This window comes from Myotis yumanensis, unplaced genomic scaffold (genome assembly GCF_028538775.1).
Source record: "Myotis yumanensis isolate MYYU_CA2020_CCGP unplaced genomic scaffold, mMyoYum1.0.hap1 SCAF_4, whole genome shotgun sequence".
In the NCBI taxonomy this organism is placed as follows: domain Eukaryota; kingdom Metazoa; phylum Chordata; class Mammalia; order Chiroptera; family Vespertilionidae; genus Myotis; species Myotis yumanensis.
In genome coordinates this window covers 101,984,118-102,008,339 of record NW_027223755.1, presented here as the reverse complement: position 1 = coordinate 102,008,339, position 24,222 = coordinate 101,984,118, and the positions used below count along the sequence as shown (strand labels likewise).

The 24,222-nt window shown below is 43.4% G+C and overlaps 1 protein-coding gene across 1 annotated transcript in view; it reads right to left on the bottom strand.

The window, feature by feature from the left end:
- Positions 1-15,306, bottom strand: part of MEIOB (meiosis specific with OB-fold) — a 29,885-nt gene extending 14,579 nt beyond the window's left edge. Inside the window, exons 1-4 of the mRNA XM_070411603.1 lie at positions 15,227-15,306; positions 10,116-10,192; positions 7,756-7,813; positions 5,091-5,222 (exon numbers count right to left, since the gene is read on the bottom strand). Coding sequence (XP_070267704.1) covers positions 5,091-5,222; positions 7,756-7,813; positions 10,116-10,184 — 259 coding nt within the window. The 5' untranslated portion in view covers positions 10,185-10,192; positions 15,227-15,306. The remainder of the gene's footprint in view (positions 1-5,090; positions 5,223-7,755; positions 7,814-10,115; positions 10,193-15,226) is intronic.
- Between the last annotated feature and the right edge of the window lie 8,916 nt (positions 15,307-24,222).

Sequence of the window (24,222 nt, the reverse complement as noted above, 5' to 3'; positions counted from 1 at the left end):
ATGAAAGAAAGCTGGAATATATGCTTTCTTATTGCTTGGAGTGCACTAAGTTCTATACTTTATAACAAGCACACTATCTCATTTAACATTCATGAGAATCTGTTAGATATTAATTCATAATTGAGGCCCAACAAGATTAAGTGTGATCAGCTGATTCTCACAGCCAGTCGGCCTGGTGGTCAAATCCCTCTAGATTAACTACAACAATCAAGGCTTAACTAGAACAAGACTGCGCACAAAGACCACAAGGGGGTGCACCAAGAAAGCATAAAAAATGCGGAGACAAAAAAACATGACAGAAATGGAGGATATAGAGCTAAAAAACGCAATTTTGAGGGCTTGCAATAATGTGCTACAAGCTGCCAATAAACTTGATGAGAGCCTCACGAAAACTAATGAGACCCTCGATGCTATGATAAAGAACCAACTAGAAATTAAGCATACACGGACTGAAATAAAGAATATTATACAGACACCCAATAGCAGAACAGAGGAGCGCAAGAATCAAGTCAAAGATTTGAAATTCGAAGAAGCAAAAAACACCCAACCGGAAAAGCAAAATGAAAAAAGAATCCGAAAATACGAAGACAGTGTAAGGAGCCTCTGGGACAGCTTCAAGGGCACTAATATCAGAATTATTGGGGTGCCAGAAGATGAGAGACAGCAAGATATTGAAAACCTATTTGAAGAAATAATGGCAGAAAACTTCCCCCACCTGGTGAAAGAAATGGACTTAGAGGTCCAAGAAGCGAAGAGAACCCCAAACAAAAGGAATCCAAAGAGGACCACACCAAGACACATCATCATTAAAATGCCAAGAGCAAAAGACAAAGAGAGAATCTTAAAAGCAGCAAGAGAAAGAGACTCAATTACCTACAAGGGAATACCCATACGACTGTCAGCTGATTTCTCAACAGAAACTTTGCAGGCCAGAGGGAATGGCAAGAAACATTCAAAGTGCTGAATACCAAGAACCTACAACCAAGACTACTTTATCCAGCAAAACTATCATTCAGAATTGAAGGTCAGATAAAGAGCTTCACAGATAAGGAAAAGCTAAAGGAGTTCATCACCACTAAACCAGTATTATACGAAATGCTGAACGGTATCCTTTAAGAAGAGGAAGAAGAAAAAGGTAAAGATACAAATTGTGAACAACAAACATGGATCTATCAACAAGTGAATCTAAGAATCAAGTGAATAAATAATCTGATGTACAGAATGAACTGGTGATTATAATGAATCAGGGACATAGAAAGGGAATGGACTAACTATTCTTGGGGGGCAAAGGGGAATGGGAGATGCGGGAAGAGACTGGACAAAAATCGTGCACCTATGGATGAGGACAGTGGTGGGGAGTGAGGGCGGAGGGTTGGGCGGGAACTGGGAGGAGGGGAGTTATGGGGGGGAAAAAAAAGAGGAACAAATGTAATTTGAACAATAAAGATTTAATTAAAAAAAAAAGATTAAGTGTGAATAAAGGTTGGAATTAGGATCTATGTGCTTTCAAAGTCCTTGTTCTTTTTGTTATACTACACTGTACTACCAGAGGGATATTGGGGTGGGGAGAGGATGCAAAAGATTTGGTATTTTAGACTAAAAGTAAAGTTTATTAAAACCTATTAAACATTTGCCCTGGCTATTGTGACTAATGCTTAGAGTGTCAGCCCTCACACCAAAGGGTCGAAGGTTAAATTCCAGGTCAAGATCAGGTACTTGGGTTGCAGGTTCAATCCCACACCATGCCCCCCATCCATAGAGCACATGTGGGAGGCAACCAATTGATCTCTCTCCCCCTCACTCACTCCCTTCCACTCTCTCTAAAAAATCAATGGAAAAAATATCCTTGGATGAGGATTAACAACAAAAATCCATTAAAAATTAAAATATATTTTATCAAAATCTATTTAACAGCCCTATTATGTTAAATTATTTTAGCAACAATAGGGATTGATGTAAACTGAAATATGAAACCAGATATAAAGCTACCGAGTAAAAATATGTGACTATTACGTTTGTATGTTTCAAGTAATAATGCTGAATGCCTTGTATTATGTTCTTAAATCTTGACTTTTTGTCTGATAAGGCTCTTGAGAATTATGAATTGTGTCTTACAGTAGTCCTCCCTTATTCATGGTTTCTCTTGCCACTGTTTCAGTTACCTACAGTCAACCACAATTTGAAAATATTAAATGAAAAATTCCAGAAATAAACAATTCATAAGCTTTAAAATGTGTGTGGTTCTGCATAGCATGACAAAATCTCGAGCCACTAGTGGTCAGCCATCCCACTCTATCCCTCCTGAAATGTGAATGGTTCCTTCATATCCAGGCTGCAGACACTCCCTACTAATTAGTCATTTAGTGGCTGTCTCTTTTATCAGATCAGATCAGTTATCAGATATTTTGAGAGACAGAGACCACATTCACATACATTTTATTACAGTATATTGTTGTAATTGTTCTGTTTTATTAGTTATTGTTGTTAATCTCTTATGTACCTAATTTATAAGTTAAATTTTATCACAGGTCTACGTGTACAGGAAAAAAGTATATATATTAGAGGCCTGGTACACTAAATTCATGCACTCACAGGGGTCCCTCAGCCTGGCCTGTGCCCTCTCACACTCCGGGAACCCTCGGGGGATGTCTGACTGCCCAGGGGAAGCAGGCCTAAGCTGGCAATAGGACATCCTTAGCGCGGCTTCGGAGGTGGGAGAGGTTCCCACCACTGCTGCTGCACTCGCCAGCCGCCAGCTGTGAGCCCAGCTCAGGGCTTCTGGCTGAGCGGCACTCCTCCTGTGGGAGCACACTGACCACCAGGGGGCAGCTCCTGCATTGAACGTCTGCCCCCTGGTGGTCAGTGTGCATCACCGCAACTGGTTGTTCCACCATTTGGTTGATTTGCATATTAGCCTTTTATTACATAGGATACACACATATCTACACTAATAAAAGTCAAAGATGCTAATTGACCATACCTTCGCTACACCCACCAGCTAATCAGAAGAGTATGCAAATTAACCCAACAAAGATGGCCGTTAAATTTGCAAACTGCCCTGACTGGTTTGGCTCAGTGGATAGAGCGTCGGCCTGCGGACTCAAGGGTCCCAGGTTCGATTCCGGTCAAGGGCATGTACCTTGGTTGCAGGCACATCCCCAGTAGGGGGCGTGCAGGAGGCAGCTGATTGATGTTTCTCTCTCATAGATGTCTCTATCCCTCTCCCTTCCTCTCTGTAAAAAATCAATAAAATGTATTTTAAAAAAAAATTTGCAAACTGCAGGTGGGGCGGGCAGTGCCAGATGCCGCCTGCGGGATCCGGGCCGCAGATTGGGGACCGGGGAGGCAGGGCGGGCAGCTCCAGACGCCACCCGGGAGGCGGAGCTGGCGATCGCCCCGGCCAGAAGCCTGAGGCCTAGGCAGGGGCGGAGCCGGCAATCGCACAGGGCTGGGGGCCCCCTACCCAGGCCTAACACCCTGGCCAGAGGCCTGAGGCCTGAACAGGAGCGGAGCCGGCGATTGCCCAGGCCAGAAGCCTGAGGCCTGGGCAGGGACAGAGCCTGGGATCAGAGCGGGCTGGGGGTCCCTTGCCCAGGCCTCAGGCCTCGGCCAGAGGCCTGAGGCCTGGGTAGGCGATCGAAGCAGACTGGGGGTCCCCTGCCCAGGCCTAACACTCCTCTGGCCTGGGCAGGGGCAGAGCCTGCTATCGGAGTGGGCTGGGGGCCTCTGCCCAGGCCTAACGCCCCAGCTAGAGGCCTTAGGCCTGGGCAGGGGCCAAGCCGGGGATCGGTGTGAATTACAGAGGAGACACCTTTTCTGACCGCTCATTGGCTAAGCTCCCTGTATGCCACTGGTAATATTCTTAGTAACTTGGGTAATAAGAATCCAAGAAGGTGCCAAAACCGGTTTGGCTCAGTGGATAGAGCGTCGGCCTTCGGACTGAAAGGTCCCAGGTTCAATTCCGGTCAAGGGCATGTACCTGGGTTGCGGGCACATCCCCAGTGGGAGATGTGCAGGAGGCGGCTGATCGATGTTTCTCTCCCATCGATGTTTCTAACTATCTATCTCTCTCCCTTCCTCTCTGTAAAAAATCAATAATATATATATATATATATATATATATATATATATATATATATAAATAAAAGAATCCAAGAAGGTGATGTAGGGTTTTTTCACCTCACTCCTGGAGAAAAAAACGAAGATCTGCTACTGGAGGGGCTAGGAAATATCATATCCTGCCCTAACCGGTTTGGCTCAGTAGATAATGCCTTGGCCTGCCTACCACAGGGTCTGGGTTCAATTCTGACCAAGGGCATGTACCTAGGTTGCAGGCTCTTCCCTGGCTGGGGCCTAGGTCAGCGCTCATGCAGGAGGCAACCAGTCAAAGTGTTCCTCTCACTTTGATGTTTCTCTCTGTCTTTCCCTTTCTCTTTCACATTCTCTAAAAATCAATGGAAACATATCCTCAGGTGAGGATAAAAAAAATAATAAAGAAATGTCATATCCTATGAAAGACACATTTTGAAAATGCCTAAAGAAAGTTGTCATTTTTTCATGGTGAAGGGACTGGAGTCCGTGTTGATGAAAACACCTTGGTGGCTGCAGTGACTGGCAGTGGCTGCAGCAGCGGGGTGATGGGGCTGGTGCCTTCCCCTGATCAGCCTGGTTGCCTCCCACAAAGGGAGGCCAGACTGCGACTTAGGCCCTATCCCCAAGGGGAGCAGGGAGCAGGCCTAAGCTGTCAGTAGGACATTACCTGAGGGCTCCCAGTATATGAGAGGGGGCAGGCTGGGCTGAGGGACCAACCCTCCCCCCCAGTGCACAAATTTCGTGCACCGGGCTAGTATGTGTGTATGTGTGTGTGTGTGTGTGTGTGTGTGTGTGTGTGTGTATACTATATACATATAGTATATGGTTTGGTACTATCTGGATTTTCAGGTATCCATTCACTGGGGGTCTTGGAACTTAGCCCCTGTATATAAGGGCAACTACTGTATTGTATTTTGACTCCCTCAGAGTAGTTACCACAAACATAACAAAGGAATAATACTATAATAAATACAATTTAAGAATCAATGCCAACTTACCACACTCACCAACCCTAAAGCTGGCAGAAAGTGATCTGATGTAATCTTCATTGCCCCAGGATGTTGCGTTTACAAAATGCGTTGGTGAATCACGAATGGTGAAACTGAAAGTGTACCTTTCTGACCCAATATCTAAGGGAAAACCAATGCTTTTATTTTTCAAATGAAATGTTCCATTATACTTTTGAAAAAATAGTATTCTGATGATAATAATAATACTCAAAGACATGGTATAAATATTATTTCAAATATAAATTCTGTAATAAGTTATACTCGCTTTTATGAATTTCAAAGCTGCCAAAGTAGATAATCACCTTACTATTAACCCCTCTGTTCCCTTTTCCCAGTTACCTGTATATTTGGAGGGAAATTACACATAGGTTTGAATCATCCAGATACTAGCTTAGATCCTCCATTTCTCTCTTACTATTACTGTTTTAACCTAGGTCAAATTCAAATCTAAATTATTTGAAAACAAATAAATGTGTGCTACTAAATGATACCACTAGAGGTCAGGAAGTACATCTTTTAAAAAAAATTTTTATTGCTTTTCCTAATTTTTAAAAAAACAACACAACCTAACATACATATACAAATTATAAATATCTATGGAAATGTAATTAGTGTTACCTTTGGGTGGGTACTGGGCTGGGAAGAGTTGGGGATTAAATGAAGAATTTTACTTTTCAACTCTATGACTTTCTGTACTGCTTGATTTTTAATGAAAATATATTATATATGTTATATGTATAATGTTTTTTAAAGTCAATAAGCACATTTTCTCCAAAAAAGGAATACTGTACATATAATCATATAAAGTAGTCAAACATTACAGAAGTGGTTCCCTACCCTCACAGTCTAAGTGAAAATCGTATTTTATTGTTGTAAATTTAGTTACTATTTAAATATTGACTTTTAAAAATTCATGTATTTTTCCATCATCATTTATCCCCCTATATAATTCTTGTATTTAAATTATCCCTTGTAAAGCTTAGAAAACAGGTATTTAAACTTTTTCAAATTACTCAAATGGTAATTCTGATCTAATTAAGTAAAGTGAAGACACAAACAAGTATGGGTGGGAGATGACATCTTTGTTTTTTACCTCAAAAATAATAACAGAATATTACATGAAATACAATAAAAATAAAGGTGCCTATCACTCTACCATGAGTCAAATAACACAATCACTAAGATGATTCAAGCAAAATTAATGTCTCCTTCCAAAATTATTGGCTGGCTTACTAGAGCTCTAATTCCCTCAAGCTGTATAGAAATACACTGTAACCTTTAATAAACACCATTGACACTTTTAAAGCTAATAGTAATGAGTTGCTAGATATGACATTCTATATTGTAACTTTGCATGTTAACTACAAAAGTTTGAAGGTGAGTTGTTTTTAAAAATCCAATTTTAATCTTGGATTATGTTTCCATAGTCCTAACACTCTTGCACAGTTCGAGCAACTCAATAAGGACCACTAAAGCTAAAGTGAACTAAATGAAAGATGAATATTTTTCACTGAATTATCTGGTTGTTGGAGTAAATATGTAGCTACTGCTGCCATACTTCTCTCCTTCAAGACTACTCTATCATGACATATCCCTGCTCCAAAACCTTCTTTCTTATAACTTTCTGTCTTGTTTGAGATTCACCTGTGTACTTGTATCTCTTAGGCTGAAAATGATAGTTACTATGGGTCACACACCCTTACATTTAATTCTCACACCAGCTCTATTTATCTCAATTTCACAGCTGTATATAGGACACATTTCAGATCACTCAGTGACTAAATGAGCTCAGTCAATCTAGCTATAAGTCTAGACCCTTTGGGGGTAGAACGACCCTTTCACAGGAGTTGCCTAAGACCATCGGAAAACACATATATAATTACATATTGTTTTTGTGATTAATCACTATGCTTTAATTATGTTCAATTCGTAACAATGAAATTGGGGGTCACCTCAACATGAGGAACTGTATTAAAGGGTCACGGCATTAGGAAGGTTGAGAACCACTGGTAGACTCTCAGACACTATGATATCTGAAGAGGATATGAGACTAAAATTGCCCTCTGTTACCTTTATGAAGGGTTTAACACAGTAGAGGTACTCAATTAATACACATTGATACACATTAATAAGTTGATCAACTTAACCAGCTACTTGGGCATTATATCTCTAAGCTTTCAAATATGTGTTTGAGAAATATCAAATAAAATCATTAAAAATGGTTTTAGCTTGGCCAGCATGGTTCAGTGGTTGAGCATTGACCCAAGAATCAAGAGGTCACAGTTCGATTCCTGGTCAGGGCTCATGCTGGGTGTGGGCTTGATCCCTAGGTGGGGTGTGCAGGAGGCAGCAGATCAATGATTCTCTCTCATCATTGATGTTTCTCTCTCTCTCTCTCTCTCTCTCTCTCTCTCTCTCTCTCTCTCTCCCCCTCTCCCTTCCTTTCAGAAATCAATAAAAATATTTTTTAAATGATTTTAATGTCCTCACACACATAACCTTAAATTGAGTACTTTACCATACAAATAGAGAACACGGCCATTGCTCTTAAGGATTTAAACAGGCATGAGAAATTTAATCAATAAATACATTTTGTTGTAGTCATAAGCAACAATTGATGAAAAGTGAAGCAAACTGTTAAACAGAACTCAGCTTTTTCTGTCTGGAAAGCCTTTGACATCTGTTTTCCCAATAACTATACCGATTATTTTCTGGAAAAAAAAGGTTACAGAAAACAAATATTAAACACAGATGTAGACGGTAAATTTAATTTCATGGACTTGTTATATTTTACTGGCTCTAACAAACATTTTTTACTAGGAACCACTTAAATGTATTTATTCCAGACAAACTTCTAAAATAAGTTCATAAATGTTCAATTCCACAAGGAATAGTACAAAGCAATAACATAGTTAACTACTATTACAAATATAATCATTTAATACTTAGTATGTTTCTACTTTATTTTCAATCACTAGGTAGAGTACAGTAACTGCCCTATGCTATCAATCCTTACTGAATTCATTCAAAGCACATGTATAATACAATTTAATTTGCCACGGACTTCAAAGCTTTCTTTTATTTAGGGTTTTCTAACAATCCACATAAATTTGCTTAGCTTCTTAATCCAAACATGCTGAACAGTAATATAAATTAGATTGCAACAGAACTTGTAGTATATTGCTGCTAATAAATCTAAGCTCTAAAGTCCTAGATCTTAAACCTTAAAGATATTAACATCTCTTTAACCTTTTTAATGTTCTCTTTAGTGACTACCAAAGAAAAATTAAAAATTAAAAAGTGCTTTGAGCCCTAGCCTGTTTGGCTCAGTGGATAGAGCATTGGCCTGCAGACTAAAGAGTCCCAGGTTTGATTCTGGTCAAGGGCACATGCCTGGGTTGTGGGGCTCAATCCCTAGTGGGGGGCATGCAGGAGGCAGCCAATCAATGATTCTTTCTCATCATTGATTTTTCTATCTCTCTCCCTCTCCCTTCCTCTCTGAAATCAATATAAATATATTTTTTTAAAAAGTGCTTTGATAAATAAAAACAATTAGCTTTTTCTGAAAGGATAAACCTAAATTTATATTATTAATCTAGCAACTGATTTTTTAAAAAATATATTTTATTGATTTTTTACAGAGAGGAAGGGAGAGGGATAGAGAGCCAGAAACATCAATGAGAGAGAAACATTGATCAGTTGCCTCCTGCACACTCCCCACTGGGGATGTGCCCGCAACCAAGGTACATGCCCTTGACCGGAATCGAACCTGGGACCCTTCAGTCCGCAGGCCGACGCTCTATCCACTGAGCCAAACCGGTTCTGGCTAGCAACTGATTTTAACCTTATAATAATCTGTTACATTTAAAATACATTCAAGCCTGGACAGCGTGGCTCAGTGGTTGAGTGTCCACTATGAACTAGGAGGTCATGGTTTGATTCCCAGTCAGGGCACATGCAGGGGTTTCAGGCTCGATCCCCAGTGTGGGATGTACAAGAGGCAGCCAATCAATGATTCTCTCTCATCATTGATGTTTCTCTCTCTCCCTTTCCCTTCCTCCGAAATCAATAAAAATAAATAAATAAATAAATAAATAAATAAATAAAATACATTCAAGCTTTTAAGATTGCCATATCCTAGTTGAGCAATTAGTCTTATTACATTTATACACACTGCTATTATTTCTTAAATTCCATATGCTTTCAGATCTCACTGAATTTTGTTGGAAAAACACAACTAATGGAAATATTGAGTAAAACTTTCTAACTAAAGAGGAAATTAGCAAACAATTTATCAGTCAAAAAAACTATAACAGCAATAATTATTTTTAACATTAATAAATTTTGAATTGCAAACTATTAAAGTTACATATAAATTTATCCTATTTTAAGAAATCAGATTTGCAAATGCCAAATGTAAATAGCAGACTGCTCAGGAGCAGGAAAGGTAAGGGATTGTGATAATTGCTTTACAACAAATTCACTTTATAAAATGATTCTACCTAGCTTTACTTTAAAAAAATAAGAGTCTTGTTATATTTGAAATTATTGAATTCCCCCATAACCCTTCCCCCAAAAATGAATTTTCACATAATCATTTCAGAAATACACCTGTTGTGTATCTTTATGTCATAAAAGCAGCATAATAGCAAGTATTTAAGTCTATAACTTGGATAATTTGATTAGAAAATAGATACTGCTGAACAAAAATGTCTTCATTGTACAATGCTAAACTTGAGTAGTTATTAAATGATTAAAATAAGCTTCAGATCATTTTGAACAATCACTAGTCATATATACAATCTCCTACTCTGGAGACAAAAGAGATACTAATTTTCATTTAGATGGCATAAATACAAAAACATTTAGGGGTACTTAATGTAAAACAGTTATACAAATGCAATGAATACCTATGTACTTGTCAACTATAAAAACATGTGTAAAAAGAATCAATATATTACCACAGAAAATTTCATTATAGAACAACCAGACCACAATATCATTGAAGCCTACCAGATTAGCCATATTTGGATGCAGATCTGAGAGTGTAGTGAAGTTCTTCAATGCAAAGAAGTTTGCCATTCTTTTATCTGCATTTTAGAAAACATAATTTAGGTGCATAAATAAATAAATGAAATAAACTATAAACAATTCCAAGACTAAAAAAGAATTTATTTAGAAAAGCACTGGATAGTTTACTCATTCTTAGAGAAAAGGTTTTATTACAACAAAGAAATGTAAGTTAATACAGATTCAACCTGTAAAATACATGTTCCAAAATGTCCTTTTATAGTTTTGAATGTATAGGTTATGCTTCAGTTTTTAAATTTACACTCCAAATATGTATAATTTACAATTTTTGAGCACCCTCAAATGTAGTTTCACTTTTTTTAAAAAAAATATATTTTATTGATTTTTTATAGAGAGGAAGGGAGAGAGATAGAGAGTTAGAAACATCGATGAGAGAGAAACATCGATCAGCTGCCTCCTGCACATCTCCCACCGGGGATGTGCCCACAACCAAGGTACATGGCCTTGACCGGAATCGAACCTGGGACCCTTGAGTCCGCAGGCCGACGCTCTATCCGCTGAGCCAAATCGGTTTTGGCTCAAATGTAGAGTTTCAGATGAGAGATGATTCAATAGTACATTTATGGATTTAAATATTAGCATAAAGCCCACTTTTAAAAATATAGCAAAACTCTATTGTAAATTCCTCAAATCATGCATTTGATTACACTGTGTGTGTGTGGGCATAGGCAGTGACTTTAACCTCACCTCTAGATGGTAAGCTCCATGAGGGCAGATGTGGCATCTAACATTTTATGTGTGTAATTCAATGCTGTTTCACATAAAAGGCACTCAATAAATATCAAATAAATGAAATGATGGCTTGTCCCTTGGTGTTATCACTAAAATAGGTTTTACGGTAGTAAAATTGTCAACTACACCAAATTAGCAGATTTACTCAACTTCACTTCATAATATATGGTCTCTTTAACTGTGAAGTTCTCACTCACCACAGGTTATGCCCATAACATGAGTTTCAGGGAACCTGTGACATTAGTCAAATGTGATTTTGAATTCCAGTGCCACTAGTTTGTAGTCAAGTGTTTTGCCACTGAGTTTTACTTTCCTCATCCATAAAATGTGGATTATATCTGCCCCACAGGGTTGGTCTAAGAATTAGAAATAATGGACATAAGGTGTCTAGAAGTTTATAGACTCTCAACAGGGAAGAACACTGCTTTTCATTCTTATCCAATGTAACAATTTCTGTACTCAAGACCTTTTGGTGCCAGCAAAAACAACCAGGATATTAAGCAGTGTTAAGTTTCCTACTCATTCTTTGGTGTGGTCTGATCTGGCTCACTATGCAATTTCAGTCTCTGAAATACTTGCCAAACCTTGACAGATTCATTCATTCATCCACCTACTCAACAAACATTACTGAGAGTCTGTGAAGTGCAAGACACTTGAAGTTGGAGAGGGTGAACTATTCAATACATGGATTATGTATCACATACATACTAAATGAATTCTCTAAATTTTTACCCCTTAGGGTCTCTTAGTGGTTTGATCACTGACTTATGTGATATCATATGAACTCTTTGAAGTTCCTCCAATTTCTACTATTATTCAAAATATATAGTGATACTACTTTAGTGTCTGTTCCCTCCTCCCTCCCCAAATAAAAAGACAACTTGCTTCTTTACCTGGACATTTTGATAAACACAAAGTTAACATGAAATAAAGAGCTCGTTATGGTAACCCAGAGATTACACCACTCATCAGCAACTACTGTCTCTTCTGCTTTCCAGACATATTTTAAATGTCTCCTTTTCTCCATCTCCAATGCCATCTCCTCAGTCCAAGATTCAGTCATTCCTGTCCTGGGGTACTACAATCACCTGGTTTATGCCTATTTTATTTACTCAACACGTGTGGGTTGTGTCTGGTATTATCAGGCCCTGAATCAGGACAGAGCAGGACTGGGGCTGGTCTCCTACCCGGAAGCCTTGGAGAGGAGCAATGAAAACAGAGAGCCAGATGTGGGACCAGATCTCAAGGCCACTGATTCAGATCCTTGGCAAGGGTGGCGGGAAAGAGGAAGTGGCATTAGAAATAGTCCAGTTAAGGCAGTGATGGCGAACCTATGACACGTGTGTCAGAGGTAACATGCGAACTCATTTTTTTGGTTGATTTTTCTTTGTTAAATGGCATTTAAATGTATAAAATAAATATCAAAAATATAAATCTTTGTTTTACTATGGTTGCAAATATCAAAAAATGTGACACGGCACCAGAGTTAAGTTAGGGTTTTTCAAAATGCTGACATGCCAAGCTCAAAAGGTTCGCCATCACTGAGTTAAGGTAACATTGTGGCAGCGTCACAGGTAATAGTTTGGAGTGCCTGTTATGAGGCCGGCCCTACACTAGACACTATATCCACCATGATGATCTCTGACATCGCCACCCCCCAGGTCTCCCTAAGCTCTAAGCCCTCCTTCCACTTAAACCTCCTGTCTGGCCCAGAGCCCAAGCTGACCTGGCCTGTTCCTCCCAGGACCTTCCTGTCCCTTATTTTAGGTTTCATGAAGGTGTGGCAGGGCCAGAGCCCTTGTCCTTCTCCTTGCTGGAGCTTCCTCCATAGGAGAACGCTGCATTGCTTAGTCCTAACTCCCACTGGGGTTCTGGCACAGGATAAGGGGACTCTGAACCCACAGAAGGAAGTCACACTGTTTGCTACTGGCTCTGAGAAGTCTCTGGCCCACAGATGAGCCGAGGCTGTCAGTCAGACACTTAGGACAAAGCCCACCAACTTTCCTGTTTTGAGACCATGGTCTCAAATTCTGAGCAGGCCAGAGTTAAGTCAGTTTGAGGCCTGGGCCCCGGGAGAAGGAGTTGTGAGCAGAGGGGAGAGGGCACTTGTCATAAACTTTGCTGACTTTTTCCCCAGGGCCAGGAAGGGGTGTATGTGTTTATGCTTCTGTGTGCGCTTTCCCTTCCAGTCAATGCAACAATTATCCATGAAGAACTGTGTCAGGTACTGTGCTGGTGCCCCAGAGCTACCTGACTCCGCCATCAGAACATCCCATCACCATCTACTCTGTCATAATCGACACTTCCTTTCCTGACGGCCCAGAACAAAACAGTCCTCACCAAGTCCTCCCATTCTCCCTCCTAATTATCTCTTCCATCTGATCCCTCCCCCATCTCCATCCTACCACTCTCTGCTTCTACTTTGCCTCCTCCAGCTCTTCTCCACATGACAGAGAATTCTTTAAAAAGTTAGATCATCTCTCCCTTGCTTAAAACTCTTCCCAATTGCACCCCGAATTAAATCCCAACTCCTTACTATAGCCTTGTAAAGCCCAGCTGATCTGCCCTCTGCCCATCTCTTCGTCTCTTTTCTCTCCAGTCACCTGGCTGCTCTCCTTTCCTCAGACAGGACTTGGGGCCTTGGCATATGCAGCCCCCGCCCTTGAGCAGCCTCCCATGCCCACCCTCGGGTCTTCCCAAGGCCGGCTCCTCCGCATTCTTAGGGTCTCGAAGAGAAGCCTTCCCTACTCTCTACCTAACGTATCTCCCAGCCTGTTTCTCCTCTTAGTAACCCTAATCCATAATTGTTGCTTGTGCGCTGTCCTTTCTCCTCATTAGAAGGTGACAGAGCTGAGCCTCTGTGGTCTCCTATTATGTCCTGCAGTTTAGTGCCTAGTGTGTTGCCTCGTGCATAGGTAGCTGCCGGTTGTTGTTGACTAAATTAATTCGCCCTAAATTAATCTGATTTGTAATTTGAGAATACGATTGCTATAATTAGCTTTTTAGATAGAATTTTATTCAACAGCTAACTTTACATCATATCACGTGTTTAAATAATGGGGACATATCTTGCCATGCTAGACAAGTGGAGCTTCCAAGGAGCTCCGCGATGATGTTCCTGTAACTTCCTACTTTATTCTCTAGACTGGGGGGTGGGGGTGGGGGTTAGGCCACTGCACACAAGTCCTCTTTATATGGTCATTTCCACACAGAAACCTTCCCCTCCCGTCACAAACCACAGATTCTGTGACAAATCTCGGTAAAACTGGAAGTTTTCTCTCATAGAGGGGAACAATTTCAACTACCTCTGTAAGTCCAATTCAAAAAGGTCATTTTTACTGCTGCTCTTCCAGGGAACTCGGCGAGTTCTGCATGTAAGCGTCCAGCTGACTTCCGGCGCTCGGGGGCGCCCGTGGGAAAACGGCCGCTGGCCACCACCCTGGGGAACCGCGGCACCCGGGCAGGAGAACGCTTGTCAGTTACCTTCCCAGGCCGGTTCAAATCGTATAACTAAACACGGCTTTGCAGGAAAAAGAAAGCTGTCTGACCGCCTTCAAACACCATTTCCTAAAGGCTACCATCCCACGCCCTCCTCACACGGCCGCACCTCACAGGTCAGTCCGGCGCCCAGCCACCCCGGGGATCCGAACTGCAGGCCCTTCAAAGCCCCCGGCCACGCGCGACACTCCCTGTGAGTTCCGGCCGCGTTTGAAAATGTGTTATTCTGGTGATTCCGACCATGTGACACCCCGGGAAAGGCACAAGGTCGGGGTGGCCGGGGGTGGAGGGAGGGCGGGCCGGGATGGGGCAGGACTTCTCGGGCCGTGGAACCGCTCTGTGGGTCCTGTCGCACCCGTCAGACCCAAGAATGTCCCACCCGGAGAAGGAACCCTAACGTGAGCGACAATGTGGAGTCCGCGTGGAACGCGCGTCTGTTCTGCCCCGAGGACACAGGCGCGTCTGGGGGCGCAGTCATTCATTCTCCGCGCACCGACGCGTTCCACCCGGTTCCACAGGACACGCGAATTCGAGGTGACGCGGCCCCTCGGGCTCCGACCGTGGGAGACTCCGTACGTCCGCCTCACAGACACCGTGTCCCACGCCCCGCCATCGCCGGCTGTCGGCAGTGCGGGGCCACGGTGAGCCGAGGGTCGGCCTCGCCTTCGCGACCACCCTGCCCAGCCCGCGGCAGCCAGAAGAAGGCCGCCCCCTCCGCGGACGCCGCGGCCCGGAGCCCAGCCCTCAGGACCGGCCGAGAGCCCGCCGCCCGCCGCCGCCGCCGCCAGGGGGCCAGGCTTCACCTCAGCAGTCCGCGCCCGCCGCTCCCGGCAGCGCTCCAGCGCCTGGTCGCTCCTCGCTCCCCGACCGCCGCCCGCCGCTCACAGCCCCGCCCCTCCGCCTCGCCGCCTCGCCCGCCGGCCGGCGCTCGCGGCTTCTCCACAGCACGCTCCGCCCGCGCTCTCTTCGCACCACCTCCGCTCAGGTAGAACCGCCGGGCGACCGTTAGCGCTGGCCCCGCCCCGCTCACCCGTCTCCGCCCCCGCCCCCGCCCAGGCCCCGCCCCCGCCCAGGCCCCGCCCAGGCCCCGCCCCGCTTACCTGTCTCCGACCCCGCCCACGCCCAGGCTCCGCCCACGCCCAAGCTCCGCGCCGGCCCCGCCCCGCTTACCTGTCTCCGACCCCGCCCACACCCAGACTCCGCCCACGCCCAGGCTCCGCGCCGGCGCCGGCCCCGCCCCGAGGTCTGGCTCCGCCCCCTGCCCCGCCCCGTTCCCTCAGGTTCGCGAGGGCCGGGAGGTCCCTCTCCAGTCCCAGTGGTGAGAGGGGAGACGGGTAGACTAGGGCGCGAGTGGTTCCCGTTTCTTTCCTTCCAGAGGGTGTCCTTCAGACTAGAGAGCATACGGGCCCTGAGAACCAGCGGCGCAGTACGGTGCGAGGGGTCCTTTCTGAAGAAACATGCTGGACGTGCAGAGGACATTGCTACGGAAAAGTATAGCCGCTGAATGAACACACGCACAAATGGGTGCAGGTGAAACTCGGAAAATCTGGATAAGGTAGTGAGCTGGGCCACCTCAGTAACCTAGTTGTGATCTTGCAAAATGTTCCAATCGGGAAAAGTGGGTCAAGTGTAGCAGGGATCTCTCTGAATTTTTTTTTTGAGACATTACTATATTTTTAAACGTACAGATACTTAATTGCTCACCTTTCACACAAAGCACACCTACAGCCATTTTCTCTCGCAGCTTGACAATGTTTAAGTATACAAAAACCCAGCAAGAAGCGTCGTGTAGATTTCAGTCAAGGAGAATGTAAAGCATCAACTCAGCCAGGCTTTTGTTTTCTGCAGCAATAACAAAGGGCCTCCTGCACTAAGCAAAAATCTGTCCTCTTTCTTGGTAGTGCATTTCTTATGTTACAAAAAAAAGTCTCCTGCCCAAAGCAAACTAAATCGTATTTGCTGAGCCAGTGGTATTAACTCGTGCATAAAACAAATTCCAGTTTGCTGTTTCTTCTAACAGATTTCAAGTAAAAATAGGGTTGAAGGAGGAACTTGTTTTGAGTGAATGCAAGTCAGTTTGAATTGCTATACTTAACTAACAGCCTACATGTACTATAGACTCACAACTTAGTTTGCTTTTATAATCTTGACGGATTTTTGCCATGTTTTGTTTTGTTTTTTAATATATCTTTATTGATTTCAGAGCGGCAGGGAGAGGGAGAGAGAGATAGAAACATCAATGATGAGAGAGAATCATTGATTGCCTACACACCCCGCACTGGGGATCGAGCCTTTAACCCGGGCATGTGCCCTGATCCGAAATCGAACCTCTTGGTTCATAGGTCTATGCTCAACCACCGAGCCATGCCAGCTGGGCTGAATTATTTCTTTAATTATTTATTGATTTTTTTTTTAAGAGAGAGGAAGGGAAAGGAGAGAGAGAGAGAGAGATGGGCTGCCTCTCACATGTGCCTCAACCAGGGATTGAACCCAAAATGTGGGCATGTGCTGAACCACACGTCAGGAATCTCTGAATTATTTCTTATACTGCATGTGACTGTAATCTAATCTAATAAAAGAGAAACATGGTAATTAGCGTACGACCGCTACCCTTCCCATTGGCTAATTATCGAGATATGCAAATTAATCACCAGCCAAGATGGCAGTTAACCACCAACAAAGATGGCGGTTAATTTGCATATGTAGGCACAATGCAGGGAGGCGAAAGGGAAAGCACAGAAGAAGCCCCCTGCCACTGACAGTGATCGGAAACCCAGGGGGGAGCTAAGAGCCAGGAGGGCCGCCTTTGCCCTGCCCCCCAGCCATGATCGGAGAATCAGGCACCTTTGCCAAACTGGCCAGTGATAGCGGGAAGTAGGGGTGGAGCCAGCGATGGGAGCTGGGCAGGGGCGGCTGCAGCTGCAGGTCGCTGCTGCCCAGGCCTAATGCCTTGGCCAGAGGTGTTAGGCCCGGGCAGGGGCGGAGCCCAAGATCGCGGGGTGGCTGCAGCTGGGCAGGGGCGTTGCCAGCGATCACGGGGCGGCTGCAGCTGGGGTGGTCCCCGGCCCAGGCCTAATGCCTCAGCCAGAGGCGTTAGGCCTGGGCAGGGGCGGTGCCAGCGATCATGGGGAGCAGGGGCAGAGTCGCCGATGGTGGGAGCTTGGGGTCCCCTGCCCAGGCCTAATGCCTTGGCCACAGGGGTTAGGCCTGGGAAGGGGTGGAGCAGGAGATCCCTTGGAGAGCTGTGGGTCCCCTGCCCAGGCCTAATGCCTGGGTGAGAGGCATTAGGGCAGAGCTGGCAATCGCAGGGAGCAGGGGCCGAGTTGACGATGGTGGGGAGCTGGGGGTCCCTTGCCCAGGCCTAATGCCTTGGCCAGAGGTGTTAGGCCTGAGCATGGGCAGAGCCAGCAATCGTGAGCAGGGGCGGCGTGGGCGATCGTAGGGAGCTGGGGGTCCCCTGCCCACCCTGATCCGGGACACCCTTCAGGGCAAACCAGCTGGCTCCCACCCGTGCACCAGGCTTCTATCCTATATAATAAAAGGGTAATGTGCACATGCAATTTTTTTTTCAAATATATTTTATTGATATTTTATAGAGAGGAAGGGAGAGGGATAGAGAGTTAGAAACATCGATGAGAGAGAAACTTCGATCAGCTGCCTCCTGCACACCCCATACTGGGGATGTGTACGCAACCAGAGTACATGCCCTTGACAGGAATCGAACCTGGGACCCTTCAGTCCGCAGGCCAACGCTCTATCCACTGAGCCAAACCCGTTAGGGCGGTAATGTGCAAATTGACCCTGGGAATGACTGGTCACTATGACACACACTGACCACCAGGGGGCAGATGCTCAATGCAGAAGCTGCCCCCTGGTAGTCAGTGCATTCCCACAAGGGGAGCTCTGCTCAGCCACAAGCCAGGCTGACGGCATCACAGCGGCGATGGTTGGAGCCTCTCCTGTCTCCTCAGCAGTGCTATGGATGTTCAATTGCAGCTTCGGCCCGCTGACAAGTGGACATCCCCCAAGGGATGTATCACTGCCAGCTTAGGCACAATCCCCCGGGGAGCAGGCCTAAGCCAGCAGGTGGACATCCCCCGAGGGGTCCCAGACTGCGAGAGGGCACAGGCTGGGCTGAGGGACCCCCAAGTGCACAAATTTTTGTGCACCGGGCCTCTAGTTATATCTATAAAAAGAAGAAAGTGCACGGATGCAGGATTGCTGAGAGAGCTTTTAGAAGGGGGCAGGGGGCAGGTGCTAGATGTGAACCCTGGAGTGTTAGGGAAGGCCAGGCTACTAGATCAGCAAGACATTTTCCTGATGATACTATTTATACCATTTCAGATGTAAATATAGACTGCATGTCTAATTAGATGTGCTAACTATTGGACTTATGTGAACATGAAAAAAACATTTGCCGGCTCTTCATTTTTTAAAATTATAGCCGATATACAACGTTCTACTAGTTTCAGGTGTACAACATAGTGATTAGACATTTATATACCTTATGAAGTGATCACCTTGATAAATCTAGTACCCATTTGGCACCATACATAGTTATTAGGACACTAGAGGCCTGGTGCACAGATTCATCCAGGGCGTGTCTGGCCCTTCTTGCCCAGTCCTGATCAGGCTGATCAGAGCTAGCCGGGGAGGGACCACGGGAGGGCTCCAGGGCACGTCCGGCCCCTCCTTCCAGTCTCAATCAGCCAGAACCCAGCAGCAAGCTAACCTACTGGTTGGGGCGTCTGCCCCCTGGTGGTCAGTGCTCATCACAGCGACTGGTTGACCGGTCAGACACTTAGCATATTAGACTTTTATTATATAGGATTATATAGGATTTATTGACTATATTTCTTATGCTGTACTTTACATTTCTGTGACTGTTTTTATAACTGGCAATTTGTACATCTTAATACCTTTCACCCATTCCTTCAACACCCTCCCACCTGGCAACTATCAAAATGTTCTTTATATCTATGAGTTTATTTCTGTTTTGTTTGTTTATTTTGTTTTTAGATTCCACATGTAAGTGAAATCATATGGTATTTGTCTTTCTCTGACTTATTTCACTTAGCATAATACTCTCTAGGTCCATCCATGTTGTCACAAATGGCAACAATTCTTAATGTTTTTAATTACTACTATTTGGAAATCTTTTTAGTCTAATGACTTATAATTTCTGTTAATAGAGAATTACTCAGGGGCAAATAAGTTAATATCCAACAACCAAATCCATTTAATTTGTCACCAACTACTGTCCACTGAGGCACTATTTAAATTATTGAGCTTCTCATACAACTCAATAATAAAAAGTAAATAATCCAATTAAAAAATGGCAGAGGACATGAAGAGATATTTCTCCAAAGAAGACATAAAAATGGCCAACAGACATGTAAAGATGCTCAACATCATTAATTATCAGGGAAATGAAAATCAAAACCATAATGAGATACTACCTCACAACTGTCAGAATGGCGATTATGAAAAAGTCAACAAAGTGTTGGCAAAGTTGTGGAGAAAAAGAACACTTGTGCACTCTTGGTGGAACTGAAAATTTGTGTAGCCACTATGAAAAACAGTGTGGCAGTTCCTCGAGAAACAATAGAGCTGCCAAATAACACAGCATTCTGGGTATTTATCTGAAGAAGACAAATACCTTAATTTGAAAAGATATATGCACCCCTATGTTCATTGTAGCACTATTTATAATAGTCAAGTATGCAAGCAACCTAGGTATCCATTGATAGATGAATGGATAAAGAAGATATTTCACTTAGCATAATACCTAGAGGGTATTATGCTAAGTGAAATAAGGCAGACAGAGAAAGATAAATGCCATATGATTTCATTTATATGTGGAATCTAAAAAAAAGAAAACTAATGAATAAACAAAAAAAAATTCATAGAAATAGAAATCAAACTGATGGTTGCCAAATAGAAGGGGTTGGGGGATGAGTGAAAAGGATGAAAAGGAATATAGTCAATTATATTGTGATTAGTTCACATGGTGACATGATTGCTAGACTTACTGTGTTGATCACATTGTAAGGTATATAAATGGTGAATCATTATATTGTACACCTGAAACTAATATAATATTGTATACCAACTATACTTACATTTAAAAATAATAAATAAAAATAAATGATTGAGTTTTTCCATTTAAAAGAAAAAAACAATTTTCCCTTTAAATGAAAAAATAGCCATATATTACAAAAGAAAAATACAACATTAGAGGCAAGGTTTACTAGTATATTATTATCAAAACATGGTTTTTATTTTTCCTCTTTTTTTATTTTTTCATTTCCCAAGTAATAATGGAAAGCAAAATAAAGTACCTGCATTTCCACCATCTCAAATGTAATCGAGAAAGCTTTAACATTATTTCCATATTACTTTCCAGTCTTTGTCTTTTAAAAAAAATATATCTTGATCCTTCCAAAAGAATGAATTGGCATTTTAAATCAATTTTAAAGAAAAATAAAAGGTATAAAACTAGTTTGCATGTATTGTTCATTTGAGCCTCACTGGGGGAATATAAGCTTAAATTTTTGTTTGTATTTTTTCCATATTTTAGTAAATTAATTTTTGCTGAAAGCTATCTAAGATTAAGCAAGCATAGGACACAACAGGTTTTTCATAAGACATGCCGCTTGGAAACACCACCCTAAAAGAGTGGGATTGTTGGTATTAACAATGAGATAAGGACCCCTTTAACGTGTAAAGAATTCTTTTCTTTCACTATTTACAACAATTTCATGAACTTGGTTTGTTCTTAATAGTAGAATTGACTTGTCAATACATTTTGGATGGATGTGAACAGAAGCAAAGACAAGGAACGCCTCGCCTTGCCACTTGATGTAGAAGTCAGGGGTGAGTGAACAGAGGTCAGGGTGAAATAACCGTGTGTCCAGCTAAAGAAATGGTCTGAGGCTAACCTGTCACCTCCCTGGGGCATGCAGGCTGTCAAACCATCTAGGAGCATTCACAAAGGCGTGACAGGGAAAACATATAGTAATGAACTTCACACATACTAATCAGTAGGAAAAATTGACAATTATTTTAATGAATTACAAGACCACTTTTTATTTAACAACAAAATAACGTTTCTAAAGCTGCTCTTGTGATTACACTATCGCTACCAGGAGCTGAAATACTGATAGGTCAATTATTAGTCTCGCTGCCTACTCTTCCCCCTATGAGGAACCAGCCAACGTTTAAATAGATTGTAGGCATGCTAACATTTAAAGATGTTTTTATGAGATTTTGCAAATGTATTTCTGGAGCAGAGGAGTGAGGTAACCTGTGAGTGGGGTTGAAAGAACTAGATGTGGAGTTCGGGTTTATATGCTAATCAACACAATTTAAGAGCTTTGGTGGTGTTTTGAAGTGGCTTGTCTTGGAGCAAATGAGAGGAAATAAGAGAGTAAAAAGCACTTTGTGGGGAGCTGGATTAAGGAAAGTCTGAAGAAATATTGGAAAGGAGGGAGTTCATGAAAACAATAAAAGCAGTGGGAACTCTGGAGCCGCCTAAGGTCCGATTGTCCAGAAATGTTCTGGAAAATTCTGGAGGAGAATCCATGCAAACTGCTGAGTCAGGACTTGGGGAGTTGTGGAAAGAACAGATCCCTTCTCAAGTCTGGGTGGCTTAAGCAAAAAAGAATTGATTTGTTCCACAAGCAAAGCAACTGAGAGGAGAAACATAAACATTAGCAAGGGCCCATTTCTTTGGAGGGCCGTCATGGCCATGTTTCATCACAATTTATATTAGACTTATATAATTTTTTAAAAACCTTTCTAAAATATTGCAACACATCTTTACCAGCTACATTGCGATTAGCCGTATCACTGACCTCTCAAGTCCCAGCTCCACATTGCCAATCATCTGTGGGCATTTCTACTCACTTGAGAGGCCAGGTATACCGAAGGTCATTATACCTAAATCTAAATTCAGAAGCTCACCGCGGGCCAGCTCCTCTTCTTCCAGTTCAGACATAAACAAACACCTGGTAACCCAAGCGCAGAACCTCGAAGGTGGCCTTGACTCCTCCTCTGCTCCACTTTTATCTAATCAGGGGTCAGGTTCTGTTTTTCTAAACTATCTCTTGCATTTGCCCTTGTCTCTCCACTTCTATTGCTACCAACTTCACTTGGGTCCTGGTGGCATTATACCGCACAACTGCAGGGGCGTGCTGTGGAGGCGCCTACCTTTCCCTTGCTCTAGCCCAGGGGTGGGCAAACTTTTTGACTCGAGGGCCACAATGGGTTCTTAAACTGGACCGGAGGGCCGGAACAAAAGCATGGATGGAGTGTTTGTGTGAACTAATATAAATTCAAAGTAAACATCATTACATAAAGGGTACAGTCTTTTTTTTTTTTTAGTTTTATTCATTTCAAACGGGCCGGATCCGGCCCATGGGCCGTAGTTTGCCCACGGCTGCCTAGCCCATCCTACACCCTACTGCCCAGATTAAGCTTCTCATGGCTTCCATCACAGCATTCCCCTGGTGTGGAACCTTCAAGACTGCTTGTCAGAGGGGCCCTTTTTGTTTTTTCTGTAAGGGCTCATATATAAAAGGCTTTGTGGGCCATATGGTCTCTGTTGAAATGACTCAGAACTACCTTACAGTGCAGAAAGCACCCACAGACAATACCTGTACAAATGAACATGGCTGTGTCCCAATAAAACTTTATTTATAAAACAGTCAGTGGGCCAGATTTGGCCTCTGAGCCATAGTTTACAAACCCCGGGGTTAAAGCAATAATTTTTTTTGTTTGGCATTCACCATTTTCAAGAATTTGTACTCAATTTAAAACTTTAACCCTCACCCTGGCCAATGTTGCTCAGTGGTTAGAGTGTCATCCATGCACCAAAGGGTCGCAGGTTTGATTCCTGGTCAGGTCACATACCCAGGTTGCAGGTTTGATCCCCAATCAGGGTGGGTGCGTGAGGCATCCAATCAATGTTTCTCTCTCACATTGATGTTTTTCTCTCTCCCTCACCCTTTCTCTCTCAAGAATCAATGAAAAAACATATCCTTGGGGGAGGATTTTTAAAAAAGAGTATGAAAAAAAGAGTAAAATCCTATATAATAAAAGGTTAACATACAAATAGACCAAACAGCGGAACAACCGAACAACTGGTCACTATGATGTGTGCTGACCACCAGGGGGCGCAGTGGATCATAGTGGGTGTAGGCCGTGGTGGGAGGTTGGAGCAGGTGGGTGGGGCTGCCAGACCAAGGCAGGGTGCTGGTCACTGTCATTGGAGTGAGCCTCTGGTGGTTACTGAAAATTCTTTGCTCCCATGTGCCGCAGTCCCACTCGGCACTCGCACCTGCTGCCAGCACTGGCCCTGCTCGCACATGCTGACAGCACCAGCCCCAGTCACACCACTGCTGTCGCTGGCCTCAATCACTCCATGCCATCAGTGGCAGTGGATGTGAGTGGTGGCAACAGGAGCGGGGCTGAGGGCAGATGGAGCCTCGGTGGGAGGGTCAGGGCAGAGGCATGGAGGATGGGCTGAGACCCATCCTTGTGCCCACCACAGCCTCGCAGCCCACAGTTCCTTTCAAGGTGCACAAATTCGTGCACTGGGCCCCTAGTAAATAAATAAAATAAAACTCTAGCCCTCTTTTCCACCATTTCTCTAAAACATGCCTGTTTCCCCAAGACTTTTATATACCTAACAAATTTATGTTTAGAAATTAATTTCCCACACTGCAAATATACACATATTTTCAAAGCAATGTAACAATGACTGATACTGTGACAAAGTATTTTTTTCTACGTTCTT